Source organism: Erpetoichthys calabaricus, chromosome 9 (genome assembly GCF_900747795.2).
Source record: "Erpetoichthys calabaricus chromosome 9, fErpCal1.3, whole genome shotgun sequence".
In the NCBI taxonomy this organism is placed as follows: domain Eukaryota; kingdom Metazoa; phylum Chordata; class Cladistia; order Polypteriformes; family Polypteridae; genus Erpetoichthys; species Erpetoichthys calabaricus.
The window spans coordinates 180,744,799-180,760,453 of record NC_041402.2 but is presented as its reverse complement, the minus strand read 5'-3'; the positions used below and the strand labels follow the sequence as shown (position 1 = coordinate 180,760,453).

General features: G+C 45.1%; 1 protein-coding gene across 1 annotated transcript; it reads right to left on the bottom strand.

Moving 5' to 3' along the window:
* Nucleotides 1-398: 398 nt before the first annotated feature.
* Nucleotides 399-6,525, bottom strand: ttc36 (tetratricopeptide repeat domain 36). Its single transcript, XM_028808493.2, has 3 exons — nt 6,220-6,525; nt 827-1,015; nt 399-736 (listed from the first exon to the last, which is right to left on the bottom strand). The coding sequence occupies exons 1-3, from the start codon at nt 6,320-6,322 to the stop codon at nt 468-470; spliced, it is 561 nt and encodes a 186-aa protein (XP_028664326.1). The 5' UTR covers nt 6,323-6,525; the 3' UTR covers nt 399-467.
* Nucleotides 6,526-15,655: the final 9,130 nt, after the last annotated feature.

Here is a 15,655-nt window from a genome sequence, read left to right as displayed (position 1 = left end):
GGCGCCAATCACACACCAAGGACAATTTAGGATTGCCAATGCACCTAACATGCATGTCTTTGGAGTGGGAGGAACCCCACGTAGACACGGTGAGAACATGCAAACTCCATGCAGGGAGGACCCGAGAAGTGAACCCAAGTCTCCCAGGATGCCCAAACTAAAAGCTGCCTCCTAAGAAATGATATTAAGAAGTTCAACCAACTGCAGTGGGTTGGCACCCTGCCCGGGATTGGTTCCTGCCTTGTGCCCTGTGTTGGCTGGGATTGGCTCCAGCAGACCCCCGTGACCCGGTGTTCAGATTCAGCGGGTTGGATAATGGATGGATAGATGGAAGTTCAACCAAATATGACCCTTCAATCTGTAGGATGTGGCCGAGTAAAGACTCTGGGCAACAGACACAGAAGAAACGATTTCCTTTATTACAAGCACACTTACTGTTTCTGCACCTAGATTTTAGTTGAACCCCCCTAAGCTTTTTCGGGGGCCTGAGGGTTACGCAGCTTGTGGAAAACCTGGCTCAGCATGTTGTTGCACAGAGCAGCGTATGGGTTCAGAAGCAAAGCCTGCTGGCGTGCAAATGAGCTGCCCAGTCTCGCTGCTCTCTGGAAGTCACACAGTGCAGCATCCTCCTCGTGGAGCAGTTTGTGCAGCAGTCCTCTCTGCACCAGGGCCTGGCAGCCCGTCAGGCCAGTGCCACCACTCAGAGCTATGGCACACTCCAGGTCCTCCAGAGCTCCTGTATGATAAAAGGAAACAATGTGGTGTTTAGGATCTTGAAAATGGTAGGTGGTTTGCATGCGGATGCCTAGCAACTGTCTGCACGCACCAGCTGTGTCGCCATCCAGCCGCCGGGCCTGGGCACGGTTGTTGTACGCCGATGCCCAGTCTGGTAGGATTTCAATGGCTTCACTGAAGAGCAGCAGTGCCGAGTGTAGATCTCCGGACTCTGCTGCCTTCACGCCTCGTACTTCCAGATCATGGACACGTCGCAGGACTTCAGGGTCAAAGCTGCTGTCTGTAAAGGACAAAGAGAGATGTCGGGCATGGGCAAATTAATTTGAAGTTTACTAGCACATCCTCAACATGCGGGTACAGTGCCGTCAGTAAGTATTCAGACCCCTTTACTGTTTTCACAGTTTGTTATGTTTCAGCCTTATACTGAAATCATTTTAATTTGTATCTTCTCCTTATTAGTCCACACTCTGTCACCCCAGAATGACATTAAAAAACGGGATGTTAGACATTTGTGCAAATTTACTAAAAATAAAAAACTGAAAGATCACACTGACAGAAAGTATTCCAACCCTTTCCTCAGTGCATTATTGAAGTCTTCTTGGATATAACACTACACACGGTAAGAAGACGCTATATAGCGCCTGACCCGACACAGATTTGACACCGGAGGCACGTATAAAAATAAACCAAACTTTTATTTTCTTCAGCTGGAGGGCACATCTTCCCCGTGAACCCTCCAGCCACAACACAGTCCCAAGCACAAGACACACACAATACTCCTTGTCTCTTTCTCTCTTCCACCACCACTCCTCCACAAGCTTTGTCCTCCTTCCACCTGACTCTGGCCATTGAGTGGTGGTTGCTGGCTCCTTTTATGGCCCACCCAGAAGTGCTCCAGCTGCTTGGTCACCTGTTTCCAGTTGCACTCCTGGGTGGGGCTGAAGATTAGTCCAGCTGGGCTCAGGGACCCATGCCGCGCCCCCTGGCGGCCACCCCAGACCCCAACAGGGCTGTGGAGAACTCATTCTCCCATGAAGCCCTGCGAGAGACTGAGGCACCGCTCCAACCCAGGGGGAGGTACTGCACCGTCCAGGGCTGCTCCCTCTGAATACACATTGAAGGGGCGTCCCGGCTGGGCATTGGACCTGGCCCTCCGCCCCAACACCTGGAGTTGGAGAGTTTCTGACATTCTCCTCTGCAGATCCTCTTTAGTTTGGTCAGGTGGGATGGCGAACCACCAGTGGCCAGCTAACTGGGTTCAAGTCTGAGCTCTGGCTGTGCCACTCGAGGACATTCCCAGAGTTGTGCCCATACTACTCCTGTGTTGGCTTTGCCTTGTCCTGTATGAAGGTGAACCTTTGGCCAAGTTGGAGGACCAGAGTGCACTGGAGCAGGTAAGGGTATCTCGGTACTTTGCTCTGTTCAGCTTTCCCTCAACCCTCTGTCGTCTTCTAGTCCATACCAATGAAAAACAACCCACACCATGCTTCACAGATGGAGCAGCTTTCCACGGGTGGTGTGAGATTTCCTCCAGATATGATGAGGCCAAACAGTTCAGTCCTGATTTCATCAGACCAGAGAATCTTGTTTCTCTTAGTCCAAGAGTTCCTTAGGTGCCTTCTTGCAAACTCCATGTGAGCTTTCCATGTGTCGTCTGCCATAAAGCCCAGTTTGGTGGAGTGCTGTAGTGGTGATTGTCCTTCTGGAGGTTTCTCCCATCTTCACACAGGTTCTCTGGAGCTCATCCAGAGTGGCCATTGTGTTGTTGATCAGCAAGGCTCTTCTGCTCTGATTGCTTAGTTTGCCCAGGCAGCCAACTCCAGTAAGAGTCATAGTCGTTCCAGACTTCTTCCATTTAAGAATTTATGGAGGCCACTGTACTCTTGGAAACTTTCAATACCGCAGACATTATTTTTTTGTAGCCTTCCCCTGATCTGTGCTCCACACAACCTGCTCTACAGGGAATTCCTTCAACCTCCTGTTTTGTCAGTTCTATGGACAGATGTGTGACTTTCCTACTCATGTCTAATCAACTGAATTGACCAGAGGTGGACTCCAAACAAGGTGTAGAAACATCTCAGTGATGAGCAATAGAATGGGATGCACCTCAGTCAAAGCAAAGGGTCTGAATACTTTTTTCTAAAATCCGGTTTTCCTTTCTGAGGTATTGAGTGTTGTTTGAAGTGGGAAAAAATGAATCTAAATGATTTTAGAACAAAACAACAATACGTGAAAAAGTGAAGGGTCTGAATATCTCCGAGAGGCACTGTACATTCAAACCAGTTCTCTTAAGTGACTTAAGTAAGAGTGACTGACTGGATGAGTTTGTCTTGTAATGGACTGGCATTCCAGCCAGGGATGGTTCCAGTCTTGAATAAGGCTGCCAGTCCTGTGACCGGAAAGACTACAGTAAATGCAGAGACTTGCAGTAATCATAAGACACAACGACCAAACACTGACAAATGTATTTCCTGAACCTCCCCTCCTGGTATACAGACAACCACCAAACCTGCAGCAATGAATTGTCCGAAGCTCCCTAAGTGAACCAACAGAAAATGGCACATCTCCATGCCTACAGAAAAGATGTAAAACGTGTGCCCACATTTATGATACAGACCGTATAGTTATACCACACTGCCGACTTGAATATCACATGCAGGGATCATTTTCCTGCAGATCATCTAATGTGGTCTACCTCATTCTCTGCATGAAATGTCCTGACACTGCACTCTGTGTGGGAGAAACTGGACAAACACTCCGCCAGAGAGTGAATTTCCACAGACTCCACATTAAACATGGCAACACTGATGTTCCTGTAGCGGCCCACTTCAACAGCCATGGACACTGTGAGAGGGACTTTAAAGTCACAGCGCTTATGGGCAACTTCAGAACACAGCAAACTCATTCTAAAATTGAACACATTACAACGTGGTTTGAATAGAGACAAGAGTTTTATGGCCAGGTATGGGGATTGTTTGCATCTCTCAGACTGACACAGACAACCTGACTACAGATCCACACTGTATGGAAAAACTCATCAGAAACTTCAAAAGACTTTGCTGGACAGTTATCCAAAGATCTCGAGCATACATTGTTCTCCTCTCTTGCTAAATGAATCTGAGCCTGAAGACTTCTATTAAATTTGTACATCTAAGATGTCTCACTTAAAGGTTTGCCAATGTTGTTACTTGTCCTAGTGTGTATATAAACACAGGGAACTCCAGCTTCTGTGTCACATCTTTGCCTGAAGAAGGGGCCTGAGTGGCCTCGAAAGCTTGCAGACTGTAATCTCTTTATTTAGCCAATAAAAGGGGTCATTTTGCTTGACTTCTCACTACATTCATACAGTGCATCCGGAAAGTATTCACAGCACATCACTTTTTCCACATTTTGTTATGTTACAGCCTTATTCCAAAATGGATTAAATTCATTTTTTTCCTCAGAATTCTACACACAACACCCCATAATGACAATGTGAAAAAAGTTTACTTGAGGTTTTTGCAAATTTATTAAAAATAAAAAAACTGAGAAATCCCATGTACATAAGTATTCACAGCCTTTGCTCAATACTTTGTTGATGTACCTTTGGCAGCAATTCCAGCCTCAAGTCTTGTTGAATATGATGCCACAAGCTTGGCACACCTATCCTTGGCCAGTTTCACCCATTCCTCTTTGCAGCACCTCTCAAGCTCCATCAGGTTGGATGAGAAGCGTCGGTGCACAGCCATTTTAAGATCTCTCCAGAGATGTTCAATCGGATTCAAGTCTGGGCTCTGGCTGGGCCACTCAAGGACATTCACAGAGTTGTCCTGAAGCCACTCCTTTGATGTCTTGGCTGTGTGCTTAGGGTCGTTGTCCTGCTGAAAGATGAACCGTCGCCCCAGTCTGAGGTCAAGAGCGCTCTGGAGCAGGTTTTCATCCAGGATGTCTCTGTACATTGCTGCAGTCGTCTTTCCCTTTATCCTGACTAGTCTCCCAGTCCCTGCCGCTGAAAAACATCCCCACAGCATGATGCTGCCACCACCATGCTTCACTGTAGGAATGGTGCCATGTTTCCTCCAAACGTGACGCCTGGCATTCACACCAAAGAGTTCAATCTTTGTCTCATCAGACCAGAGAATTTTCTTTCTCATGGTGTGAGAGTCCTTCAGGTGCCTTTTGGCAAACTTCAGGTGGGCTGCCATGTGCCTTTTACTAAGGAGTGGCTTCCGTCTGGCCACTCTACCATACAGGCCTGATTAGTGGATTGCTGCAGAGATGGTTGTCCTTCTGGAAGGTTCTCCCCTCTGCACAGAGGACCTCTGGAGCTCTGACAGAGTGACCATCGGGTTCTTGGTCACCTCCCTGACTAAGGCCCTTCTCCCCCGATCGCACAGTTTGAATGGCCAGCCAGCTCTAGGAAGAGTCCTGGTGGTTTCGAACTTCTACCACTTACGGATGATGGAGGCCACTGTGCTCATTGGGACCTTCAAAGCAGCAGAAATGTTTCTGTAACCTTCCCCAGATTTGTGCCTCGAGACAATCCTGTCTCGGAGGTCTACAGACAATTCCTTTGACTTCATGCTTGGTTTGTGCTCTGACATGAACTATCAACTGTGGGACCTTATATAGACAGGTGTGTGCCTTTCCAAATCCTGTCCAGTCAACTGAATTTACCACAGGTGGACTCCAATGAAGCTGCAGAAACATCTCAAGGATGATCAGGGGAAACAGGATGCACCTGAGCTCAATTTGGAGCTTCACAGCAAAGGCTGTGAATACTTATGTACATGTGCTTTCTCAATTTTTTTATTTTTAATAAATTTGCAAAAACCTCAAGTAAACTTTTTTCACGTTGTCATTATGGGGTGTTGTGTGTAGAATTCTGAGGAAAAAAATGAATTTAATCCATTTTGGAATAAGGCTGGAACATAACAAAATGTGGAAAAAGTGATGTGCTGTGAATACTTTCCGGATGCACTGTATAAAAAATAAATATCCACTCCATCGCCACCACCTTCAATACTTGATTATCACAAACAAAATAACTTTTTGTTATACAAACATGACTTTGCAATTGTGAACTGAACTAAATATCTTTCTTTGTTTTTTGTTTTAAGTAATGCACCTCGAGCGACAGCGCTGGCACGAGCAGGTTCCTGACGTCACCCTGCTAGTCCCCTTGCTTCAGTCACCGCGACACCGCCCTCGTACTGTCGTTTGAGAACATCGCCAACAGAACGTTCGAGCAACACGTTCAGCTTCAACGCGGTCCACAATGACACGTGACCGTTGGCGAGCGACCGGCACTTTCACAGAGCTGAGCAGCAGGCTGGGCTCGCATTCGCGCGGATGTCAGTTCATTGACCTTCTCCTGTTTGGAGCTCAGCCTGAATTTTACTGTTACTTAGAAGCGTCATTACCGATTCCGAATGGCGGCATGATATGCCCCGCCCCGTTGGCACCGGCCTACGTGTACAAATCAGAAGAAAGTCGAAGTCTTACCCTCGTCTCTGAGCGGTTCGCACGTCTCCCCAAGATCGTCTCCGAACGGGCAATCGGGGTTGAAGATGCTCCTCAGCACGGCTTGGTCATTTTCGGTTGCCATGATCCCAAGATCAAATAACACTGCAGCTGCCACATGAGGTGGACGTGAAGACGACCAGGCGTGGCTTTGTCCAGTAGAAACAGATGGGGCGGACTTTTCCAATTGCTCTTTAATATGGAATGGCTACCTGAAGGAATTTCTTGGAAAGACAGGATAAGTTCACTCAGCCGCTCCGGAGCCGTGGCGCTCCAGCCAATAGGAAGAGGGGCGCGGTCCTAGAGACACGCCCCCGTGCCTCTGGCCACATCTGCTAATGATTAGCCTGAGAGATCGAACTGAAACCAAAGTGCGGGTCTCCTGGTTCTGTCGCAGCTGAAACCTGGCATCTGGTTAGTGCTGTCCATTTTACTTCTATGTCCTGTACGCTCAATGTTAATTTTAGATGGACAGACACAGATAGAAGATGCAATATGATACTTAGATATGAAAGGCACATTATGATAGTTGGATATGTAAGTCACTATATAATAGATATGAAAGGCACTTCAAAATATATAGCTATGTAAGTCACTATATGACAGATAGGACAGATAGTGTTAAAATATGGGGAACCAGAATGAGTAAAAAGGGGCTTAGAAGTAAGTATTAGTTCAGGGTAGTTTGATTAATAAATGAAAATGCATGGGAGAGTTTACACACAGGGAAATCATAAAAGACAACAACAAACTTTTATGTGTACTAGTTCTGTATTTAGTAATTAGTATAATCTATACTTCTGCGGTTGGGTTGGCACCCTGCCCTGGATTGGTTCCTGCCTTGTGCCCTGTGTTAGCCGGGATTGGCTCCAGCAGACCCCTGTGACCCTGTGTTCGGATTCAGCGGGTTGGATAATGGATGGATAATCTATACTTGTATTTTACCCGAGAATTGTTCACAGCCTTCTGCGCCTGCACACAGTGAAGAGCACAATACAAACAAAATAAGTTAAGAAAAAAATGTACTACACCTTTGGACCTACTTGTATGTGTCCTCCCCTGCCCACTGTCAGTCAGTCATTTTCCAACCCACTATATCGTAGCACAGGGTCACGGGGGTCTGCTGGAGCCAATCCCAGCCAACACTGGGCAAAAGGCAGGAACAAACCCCAGGCAGGGTGCCAGCCCACCGCATGGCACACACACACACACCCACAGTAGGGACAATTTAGAATCACCTAACCTGCATGTCTTTGGACTGTGGGAGGAAACCCACACAGACACGGGGAGAACATGCAAACTCCACGCAGGGAGGACCCGGGTCTCCTAACTGCGAGGCAGCAGCGCTACCCACTGTGCCACATTAGATCCCTGTGCTTTTACACCCACTTCCCACCCCACAGAAATACTCTCCCTTCTCATCTCCACAATCCTTCTTGAACATCTAGCTTTTCCTCTTCGTCCTTGCCCCTACTCCATACCCAACTCCAAGCTTACCTTGTGGGTGAACTTTATTTTTCCCAAGAGGGAATTTTAGCTATTTTCTTTCCAATGATATCCTCAAGGAATCAGAGCTGACCCTCATGCAGCTGCCACCCGCGCCCAGCACTTTTCTTTCTGTTGGCTCTCATTACTTCAGCTTCAGTGTTTCTTACTGTCTGTGGCTGTGCTTTGGCTCCTCTCTGTGGTCAGTGGTGCTGTCCTCCCTGCTGGTATAACGTAAGGGTCACTGCTGTGGTTTATGCTGCTAGATTTGTCTTTGTTCACAAGCCTGTTTCAGGCACGTCATCTGACCCTAATGTGTTCTCTAGACCAGGGCCTATACCACCTAACCTAAATGTCTATGGACTGTGGGAGGAAACCGGAGTACCCGTGGGAAACTCATGCAGACACGGGGAGAACATGCAAACTCCACGCAGGGAGGACCCGGGAAGCGAACCCAGGTCTCCTAACTGCGAGGCAGCAGCGCTACCACTGCGCCGACCCTAGTCCTTCATTCCTCCATCAAATAGCTAGACGACCGGCGCACGCACCTGCACAAAGACAATGGCGGCAGCAGGCAATATCTTTATATAGTCAAAGTAAAAAGTATGTGAACCCCTAGGAATTCTCTATATTTATGTCTAATTCCCATATAAAACATGGTCGTATCTTCATGTCAGTCACAATAATGAACAAACACAGTCTCCTATAACCAAAGATCCACAGATTTTCAGAGAATTTTTGACCATATTGAATAAATCATTCAAACTGTGACCGAGAGATGTTGCCTTGTGTTGCAGATCAGTAAGCGGTTTCCGTAGCCATCTTGCGCACACTTTATGGTTCTCCAAGTCATCATGTACTTGGAGATCCATTGCTGATGTGCTGGAACAGCTAAAGTAATCCGTCCGTCTTTTTCTTTTTTAATATTTTGAAATGTTCCCTGCGTGTTTACTAAATATTCTCCAATAGTAGTAAAGTTCGTGTCTGCGCTGCAGTTATCTCGCCTCTCCATTCATGTTTTGGTTGCCCATTTGTGCTTTTCTGCTATAGACAGACCCTTATGCCAACTGTAACTGGTTGATCCCTACCTAAATGCCCATTTTTATCAATAACTGGGTAGAAGTTCGCGTTACTACATGGGCATTGGTAAAATGAAGATTGACTGTCTGTGAAATTGACACATTTAAACTTTCAATGAAGGGGTTCTATGACATTTCATCATCATAAGTTGGAAAGAATAAGAGCCGATTTCCTATTCTAAAAGGGTGCGGAAATGCAGATTGACATTTTGTTGCCTAAAAAAGATTGTGCACAATTTCAAGAAAATAAGGAGTCATGCCGAAGCCAGGCGGCACAGTGGTGCAGTGGTAGCGCTGCTGCCTTGCAATAAGGAGACCTGAGGTTCGCTTCCCGGGTCCTCCCTACGTGGAGTTTGCATGTTCTCCCCGTGTCTGCGTGGGTTTCCTCCTAGAGTCCAAAGACATGCAGGTTAGGTGGACTGGCGATTCTAAATTGGCCCTAGTGTGTGCGATTGAGACTTTTAAAAGGTAAATCGCATAGGAACACACGTAAGCCATATTTTTACAAACCTGATTTTTTGGCGTATGCATATTCCTGATATTTGGCGTTCACACATTTTCACTTTCAAAATCACGCAAAGTTTTATAGATGAGGCCTGAATTAGCAAGAAAATATTTACCATCTCCGGCCACGACTGTCCCTTGCAGTGTTACGGGTAATGCCTTAAAAATATGTGTTGCGTAGTCAGATAGTCTGCGGTGGGTTGGCACCCTGCCTGGGATTGGTTCCTGCCTTGCACCCTGTGTTGGCTGGGATTGGCTCCATCAGACCCCCGTGACCCTTTATTCAGATTCAGCGGGTTGGAAAATGGATGGATGGACGCCGAAGCCATTTTTTCCATCCACAGCAGTTATAAAATATCCAATGTGGCGTGAAGCAGCCCATTCTGGCCACTATGTGTCTGCGTGTTTTGTCCATGTTATTGCAACTTGTCCTTTATTCATCTCCAGGGTGTTTGGTTGTGTTCGTGAGGTTTAGCTGTTTCATACCCAAGAGATTTTCCTGAGCAGCGGGTGGTTGTGAGGCTCTCACTTCACTTAGTGTTGAAATCTCAATGGCTGTATTTGAGCAAATGATGGTGATGTCAGAGCGTGATGCCAATTGAGAAAGAGCAGGCAGCAACATTCCATTGTTCTTGAACTTGCAAGTCATTAGGATGGCCAGAGGTTATCAGTGAGGTATGTCCATGTACATATTATGGATGTTTAATAATAATAATAATTCATTACATTTATATAGCACTTTTCTCAGTACTCAAAGCGCTATCCACACAGGGAGGAACTGGGAAGCGAACCCACAATCTTCTTACTGCAAAGCAGCAGCACTACCTTTGCGCCACCTGTGAGGACACAGGAGACAATTTGGGATGCCCCCACCATGATTTTCATACCACAAATGCCACTTTTCCTTTGTGGTCATTGCTGCCTTCTCCCTCATTATTATCTTTTGTGATTAACTACATTTCTTTTAGTTTTGAATTATCTTAGTGGTCAGTGTGGCTTTTCTTGCTCTTAGTAACCTTCTTGTGGTCAGTGCTGTCCTTACTCCTAACACCCCTGCATGGTCAGTAGTTCTCTTGTCACTCCCCTGTGGTCACTTGCTGTTGATCTGCTTTAGTGGTCACTGCTGCTGTTTTCGGAGGTGATAGCCCACAGCAGCCCGCACTGTCCCTCTCCCTGCTGATCCCTCTTAGAGGTCAGAATTGCTTTTTATGTTGCTGAAAGCTGTCATGGTCATAATATCTCCTTGTGGTCTATGCTGTGTCTCTTGCCATTAAGACATCCCAGGGGCTCACTATGCTTTTTGATACCCCACTGTGGTCAGTTGTGCTCCTCTCTGTGCTGATATTTCAAAACTGTCCACTCTGCATGTCTCAATACTGATGTATTTCTGTGGTCAGTGCTACTTCTTTTACCTTTCAAAGCTCCTTGGGGTGACCCTTGCTCTTCATACAACTGAAAGCTGCTTTTTGGCCAATGCTAGCCTTCATACTGCTGGTACTACTCAGTGGCGCTCCTCTGACTGCTCTCACCCTTCGGTGGTCAGTGCTGTCCTTTATGTTGCTCACACCCTTATACAATACAATACAATGCACTTTATTTTTCCATAGCCCAAAATCACACAAGAAGAGCCTCAATGGGCTTTAACAGGCCCTGCCTCTTGACAGCCCCCCAGCCTTGACTCTCTAAGGAAAAACTCCCAAAAAAACCTTGTAGGGTAAAATAATACATATATAAAAAATACTTTTTAAAAACCACGCTTATACTAAGTTAAAAAGTGTACTAAAAAGTAAAAAATAAGTCTCTTATACATCAGTCGTAAAATAAAAGTTGGGCGCTTATGCTAAGATTTTAAGAAGTGATTTTGAATGTTGTTGGATGAAAAGTGCCCACCTTTTATTTTACGAGTAATGTATAAGAGACTTATTTTTTACTTTTTAGTACACTTTTTAACTTAGTATAAGTGTGGTTTTTTAAAAGTAATTTTTTAATATATGTATTATTTTCAATTTTTTAGTCTTGGGTTTGTTTTAGTATAATTTTGTAATCAATATTTTAATACTTCCTTTAATATTTCTAGATAGATAGATAGATAGATACTTTATTAATCCAAATGGGAAATTCTATCTATCTGTTACTAGCGCCATCTATTGGTGAAATCCTGAACTATTCTTCATATGAAAATTTCATTTCTTAATAACATGGATTAATTGATCAATTAGTGAAACTGATTATTGGTTCATGTATTATCATCGGAAGTGAGTAAGTGTGCAGAATTGAAAGTCATTTGGACAATAGGAAGTGGGTGAAATATGGATAACAAGATTTGTACCAGACAACAAACAGGTGAAGTTAAAAGAAGCGTGGTAAGTAATAATAATAAAATGGGAGAAATCTCAGGAAAGGCAGTTCAAAGAGAGACCCCTTTTCCAGGTAGGTTGGGCATGCAGTGGGTGTCAAAAAGAAGGGCGTCAATATAATACAATATACAGAACAGAAGTCATCCTTAATGCAGATTAAAAATAAAAATATTACAAGTACGGAGCAGAATTTAACAGTAGATGATATCACATAATAGGATTTGGATTTGTTCAGAGAGTCCTGGAGATGTCAGCCATCAAGCTGCCTCCCCCAGTTGGCCATTCCACAGCTGAGTCAGCACTGGGCCAGCCAATCCAATCAAAGGACCCCTTCTACCCAACGACTCCTGTGATCCTCCATCGTAGGTGACTTTACCTTATGCAGGCAAAACAACTTGGCAGGTGGGCAGTGGGCACCAAGTGCCACATTTGAGAACTGAGAAGAGAAATAGAATAGGTGAGGGTTAGTATCCAATTCTAACTATCATGTTACTTATGTTTTAGTGTTAATGACTAACAACAGAGATGCAGTCTGTATAGTTAATCAGCAGCTCTAGTCAGGGTGTGCTAAACTGAAGTAGTGAGTCTTCAGCCGGGATTTGAAAGCTGAGACCGAAGGGGCATCTCTTATAGTGAGACTGGAAGATTGTGGGTTCACTTCCCGGTTCCTCCCTGTGTGGATAGCGCTTTGAGTACTGAGAAAAGCGCTATATAAATGTAATGAATTATTATTATTATCATTATTATAGTAGCAGGCAGACTACTCCACAGTTTAGGGGCCCTGTAACTAAACGCTCGACCTCCCACTGTTATTTTATTAATCCTTGAAGTCATAAGCAGACCGGCATCTTGAGATCTTAATGTGTGCTCAGGTTTGTAAGTCATGATAAGTTCAGATAAGTAACCCAGTCCTCAGCCATTTAAGGCTTTATATGTTAAAAGGAGGATTTTGAAATGTGCCCTAAACTTAAGCGGGGAGCCAGTGTAATGACTCTAGACCTGGGGTTATGTGTTCATATTTTCTTGTAATAATTCTTGCTGCAGCATTTTGGATTAACTGGCAGCTGTATAAAGAACAGTTTGAACATCCAATGAACACCGCATTGCAGTAGTCAATCCTACTAGAAATAAATGCATGAATCAATTTCTCAGAATCCTGTTTATTTAGAAAGCATCTTAATTTCCCAACATTTTTAAGATGGAAGAAACATGATTTGGACAACTTTAAATGACATGCTGTAGTCAAGGTGTATTATCGTAGTATTTCCCTCTACTTACCCATTACCTGTTTTCTTCAAGGGTAAGTGTACTTGTCAAGTTGGTCTACTGTTGCACTTTAAGATGAACACACACAGACATAGCTATACACATACACACAGACTCAACCACAACAGTGCCCCATGAATGACACACACACAGCTGGTTAACCTCTGGCACTTTAAACCACACAAGTGCTTTAGGAATAACAAGGCCTGTCACTCTCTCAGCACTTCAAGAAACTTACTTATTATCGGCACGAACAACATACGATGTTTTAATGATATCGCAGACCTAAATATTACTTTTGGTCTACAAGAATACATTTAAACATACAAAGGCTCAGCATCCTCAGCTATAGGCCAGTTATCAGCTAAGAATGCCTTACTTTACGTATCGCTCCCTACTATTTGGTGGAGCTCACACCCTCAGCCTTAATAAACCTCGCAGCACGGAGCGTATAGCAAACCTCCGGCTGCATCAGGTGCTCAAAGAAATCTAATTTATTACTTCAATCACACTAGACATTAAGACAAAGCATAGAAAGTTAAAAGCAGCATGGTATTTATTACAGGATAAATAATAATACCACTGGAACAAAGAATAATAGAAAGTAGGACTGATAGTAAAGTCTGGATATATATAGTCTTTAGAAAAGCTTACAAAAAAGTAAAGATGACAAGGATGAATGTCGCAGGCTGCTTGTGATCGAGCACTCGTCGTTGTTTATGATGCTTTTCTGACGCCCATTTACGTCTTCATCCGTTCTTCTTCCTCCCTCCTTCCTTACTTCCTTACTCACTTACTCCTCAGATGAGGCATATTTATTCTAAAATTCTACCGAGGGGTTTTGCAAGATGTGATTGTTAGATATTCTGATTGGACAGTGAATTCATTCATCATATTGACAGCCAGCCATTTTCCCAAACAATAAAACTTTATGTTCTCTGAGGTGTCGCTATGTCTTCCTTTCCCAGGCTGTAAAATAATTAGATGTCCATCCTTTCTCAGGTTATAAAGTAATTGAGCCACCAACATGTCTTCCTTTCTTTGTTGGAACAGCTGTTTTAAAAGTGAGGTATAACTGGGAAGAAGACATGCTTTGATTTGTCCTGAATGTAGTTCATCTGTTGACTTGTCTTGAACAAAATGTAATGGAAATATAAACCAAAATGTACAGATGTTGTACCCCACAACACAAAGAACTCTGAGATTGCGAGCCGATTCAGTAAAGTTAATGGTGGTTCCAACCGAGTTAAATGATGAATGATATCCATCCTCCACTTCAAAGTGGTCAATAATACTTCCATGATGCCCAGTTAGCCCTTTGCAGATAGACACGTACTAGAAACAAGCCAGGCTACAGGGGTCACATAGCCGGAATACACACACTCAAATATCCCATCGAGTCCCCACAGCCACGCTGCTGAGTATATTGTTAGTTGCTCCCTATGTCACAGATCCTATGATCACTTGCTCACCTACCAGCGACCAGAGCAGTCTGGTTTTACGCCTAAGAAGTCTACCATTGACCGCATCCTGGCACTGAGGGTTCTCATGGAGCACAAATGTGAATATCAGCAGAGTTTCTTTTCAGCTTTAGTCGATTTTCGCAAAGCATTCGACTCAGTTGATCGAGCTGCCCTGTAGGACATCCTGAGGATTTGCGGGATCCCCTCAAGGTTGCTGGATATCATGGCCGGCCTGTACACTGGTACTGTGAGTGGTTGTGCAGAGTGGAGGCAGGACCTCTGCGTTTTTCCCAGTTGATTCTGGGGTTCGTCAGGGGTCTGTTCTGCTCCTACTCTGTTCAATGCTTGTATGGACTGAGTGTTGGGCAAGGTCGGGGGGTCCAGCAGCTGTGGGGCATCTGTTGGTGAAGAAAGATTCACGGATCTTGACTTTGCTGACGATGCTGTGATCTTCACGGAGTCAATGGAGGTTCTGATCGGGGCGCTCGAGAGACTGAGTGAGGGGTCTGAGTGTCTGGGCTTGCGAGTGTCCTGATAAAAACCAAAAGGTCCAGGCCTTTAATGACCTCTTGGGCACGGCCATCAGCAGTGTGTCTGTCTGCAGAGAGAGTGTCGACTTCGTCGAGAGGTTTACTTACCTCAGCAGTGACATTCATGTCTCTGGTGACTCTTCCTATGAAGTCAGTAGATGGATTGGGAGAGCATGGGGAGTCATGAGGTTGCTGGAAAGGGGTGTGTGGCACTCCCAATATCTATGCAAAAGGACGAAGGTCCAAGTCTTTAGATTCCTGGTGCTTCCTGTCTTGCTATATGGTTGCAAGACATGGCCGCTATCCAGTGACCTGAGATGAAGACTGGACTCCTGTGGTACTCTCTCTCTCCGGAAAATCCTTGGGTACCGTTGATTTGACTTTGTGTTGGTCATGGAGTCCCCAATGAGGCACATTACCTGCATTGTGAGGGAGTGTCAGTTATGGCACTACGGCCATGTGGCACGTTTCCCCGAGGATGATCCAGCTCACAAGATCCTCATTGTTGGGGACCCGAGTGGCTGGACCAGGCCAAGGGGTCACCCACGTAACACCAGGCTGCGGCAGATAGACGGTCATTTCCGGAGGGCAGGACTGGACCGCTTATCTGCCTGGGGGGTTGCAAACCAGGATCCTGAGTTGTTTCGTTGTGTAGTGAGTGTGGCAACACGCTGTACCAGTGCCTGCTCCCTAACTTGACTCCCTATAATTTCAGATACCCCTTGCTCCATTTT

What these genes read in the sequence shown, in the direction of transcription:
- ttc36 (XM_028808493.2), bottom strand. Translation starts at nt 6,322, where the DNA reads ATGGCAACCGAAAATGACCAAGCCGTGCTGAGGAGCATCTTCAACCCC. An exon ending in CGAACCGCTCAGAGACGAGG is followed by an intron (nt 1,016 to 6,219) that starts GTAAGACTTCGA and finishes TGTCCTTTACAG; the next exon opens with ACAGCAGCTTTGACCCTGAA. An exon ending in GCTGGATGGCGACACAGCTG is followed by an intron (nt 737 to 826) that starts GTGCGTGCAGAC and finishes TTTATCATACAG; the next exon opens with GAGCTCTGGAGGACCTGGAG.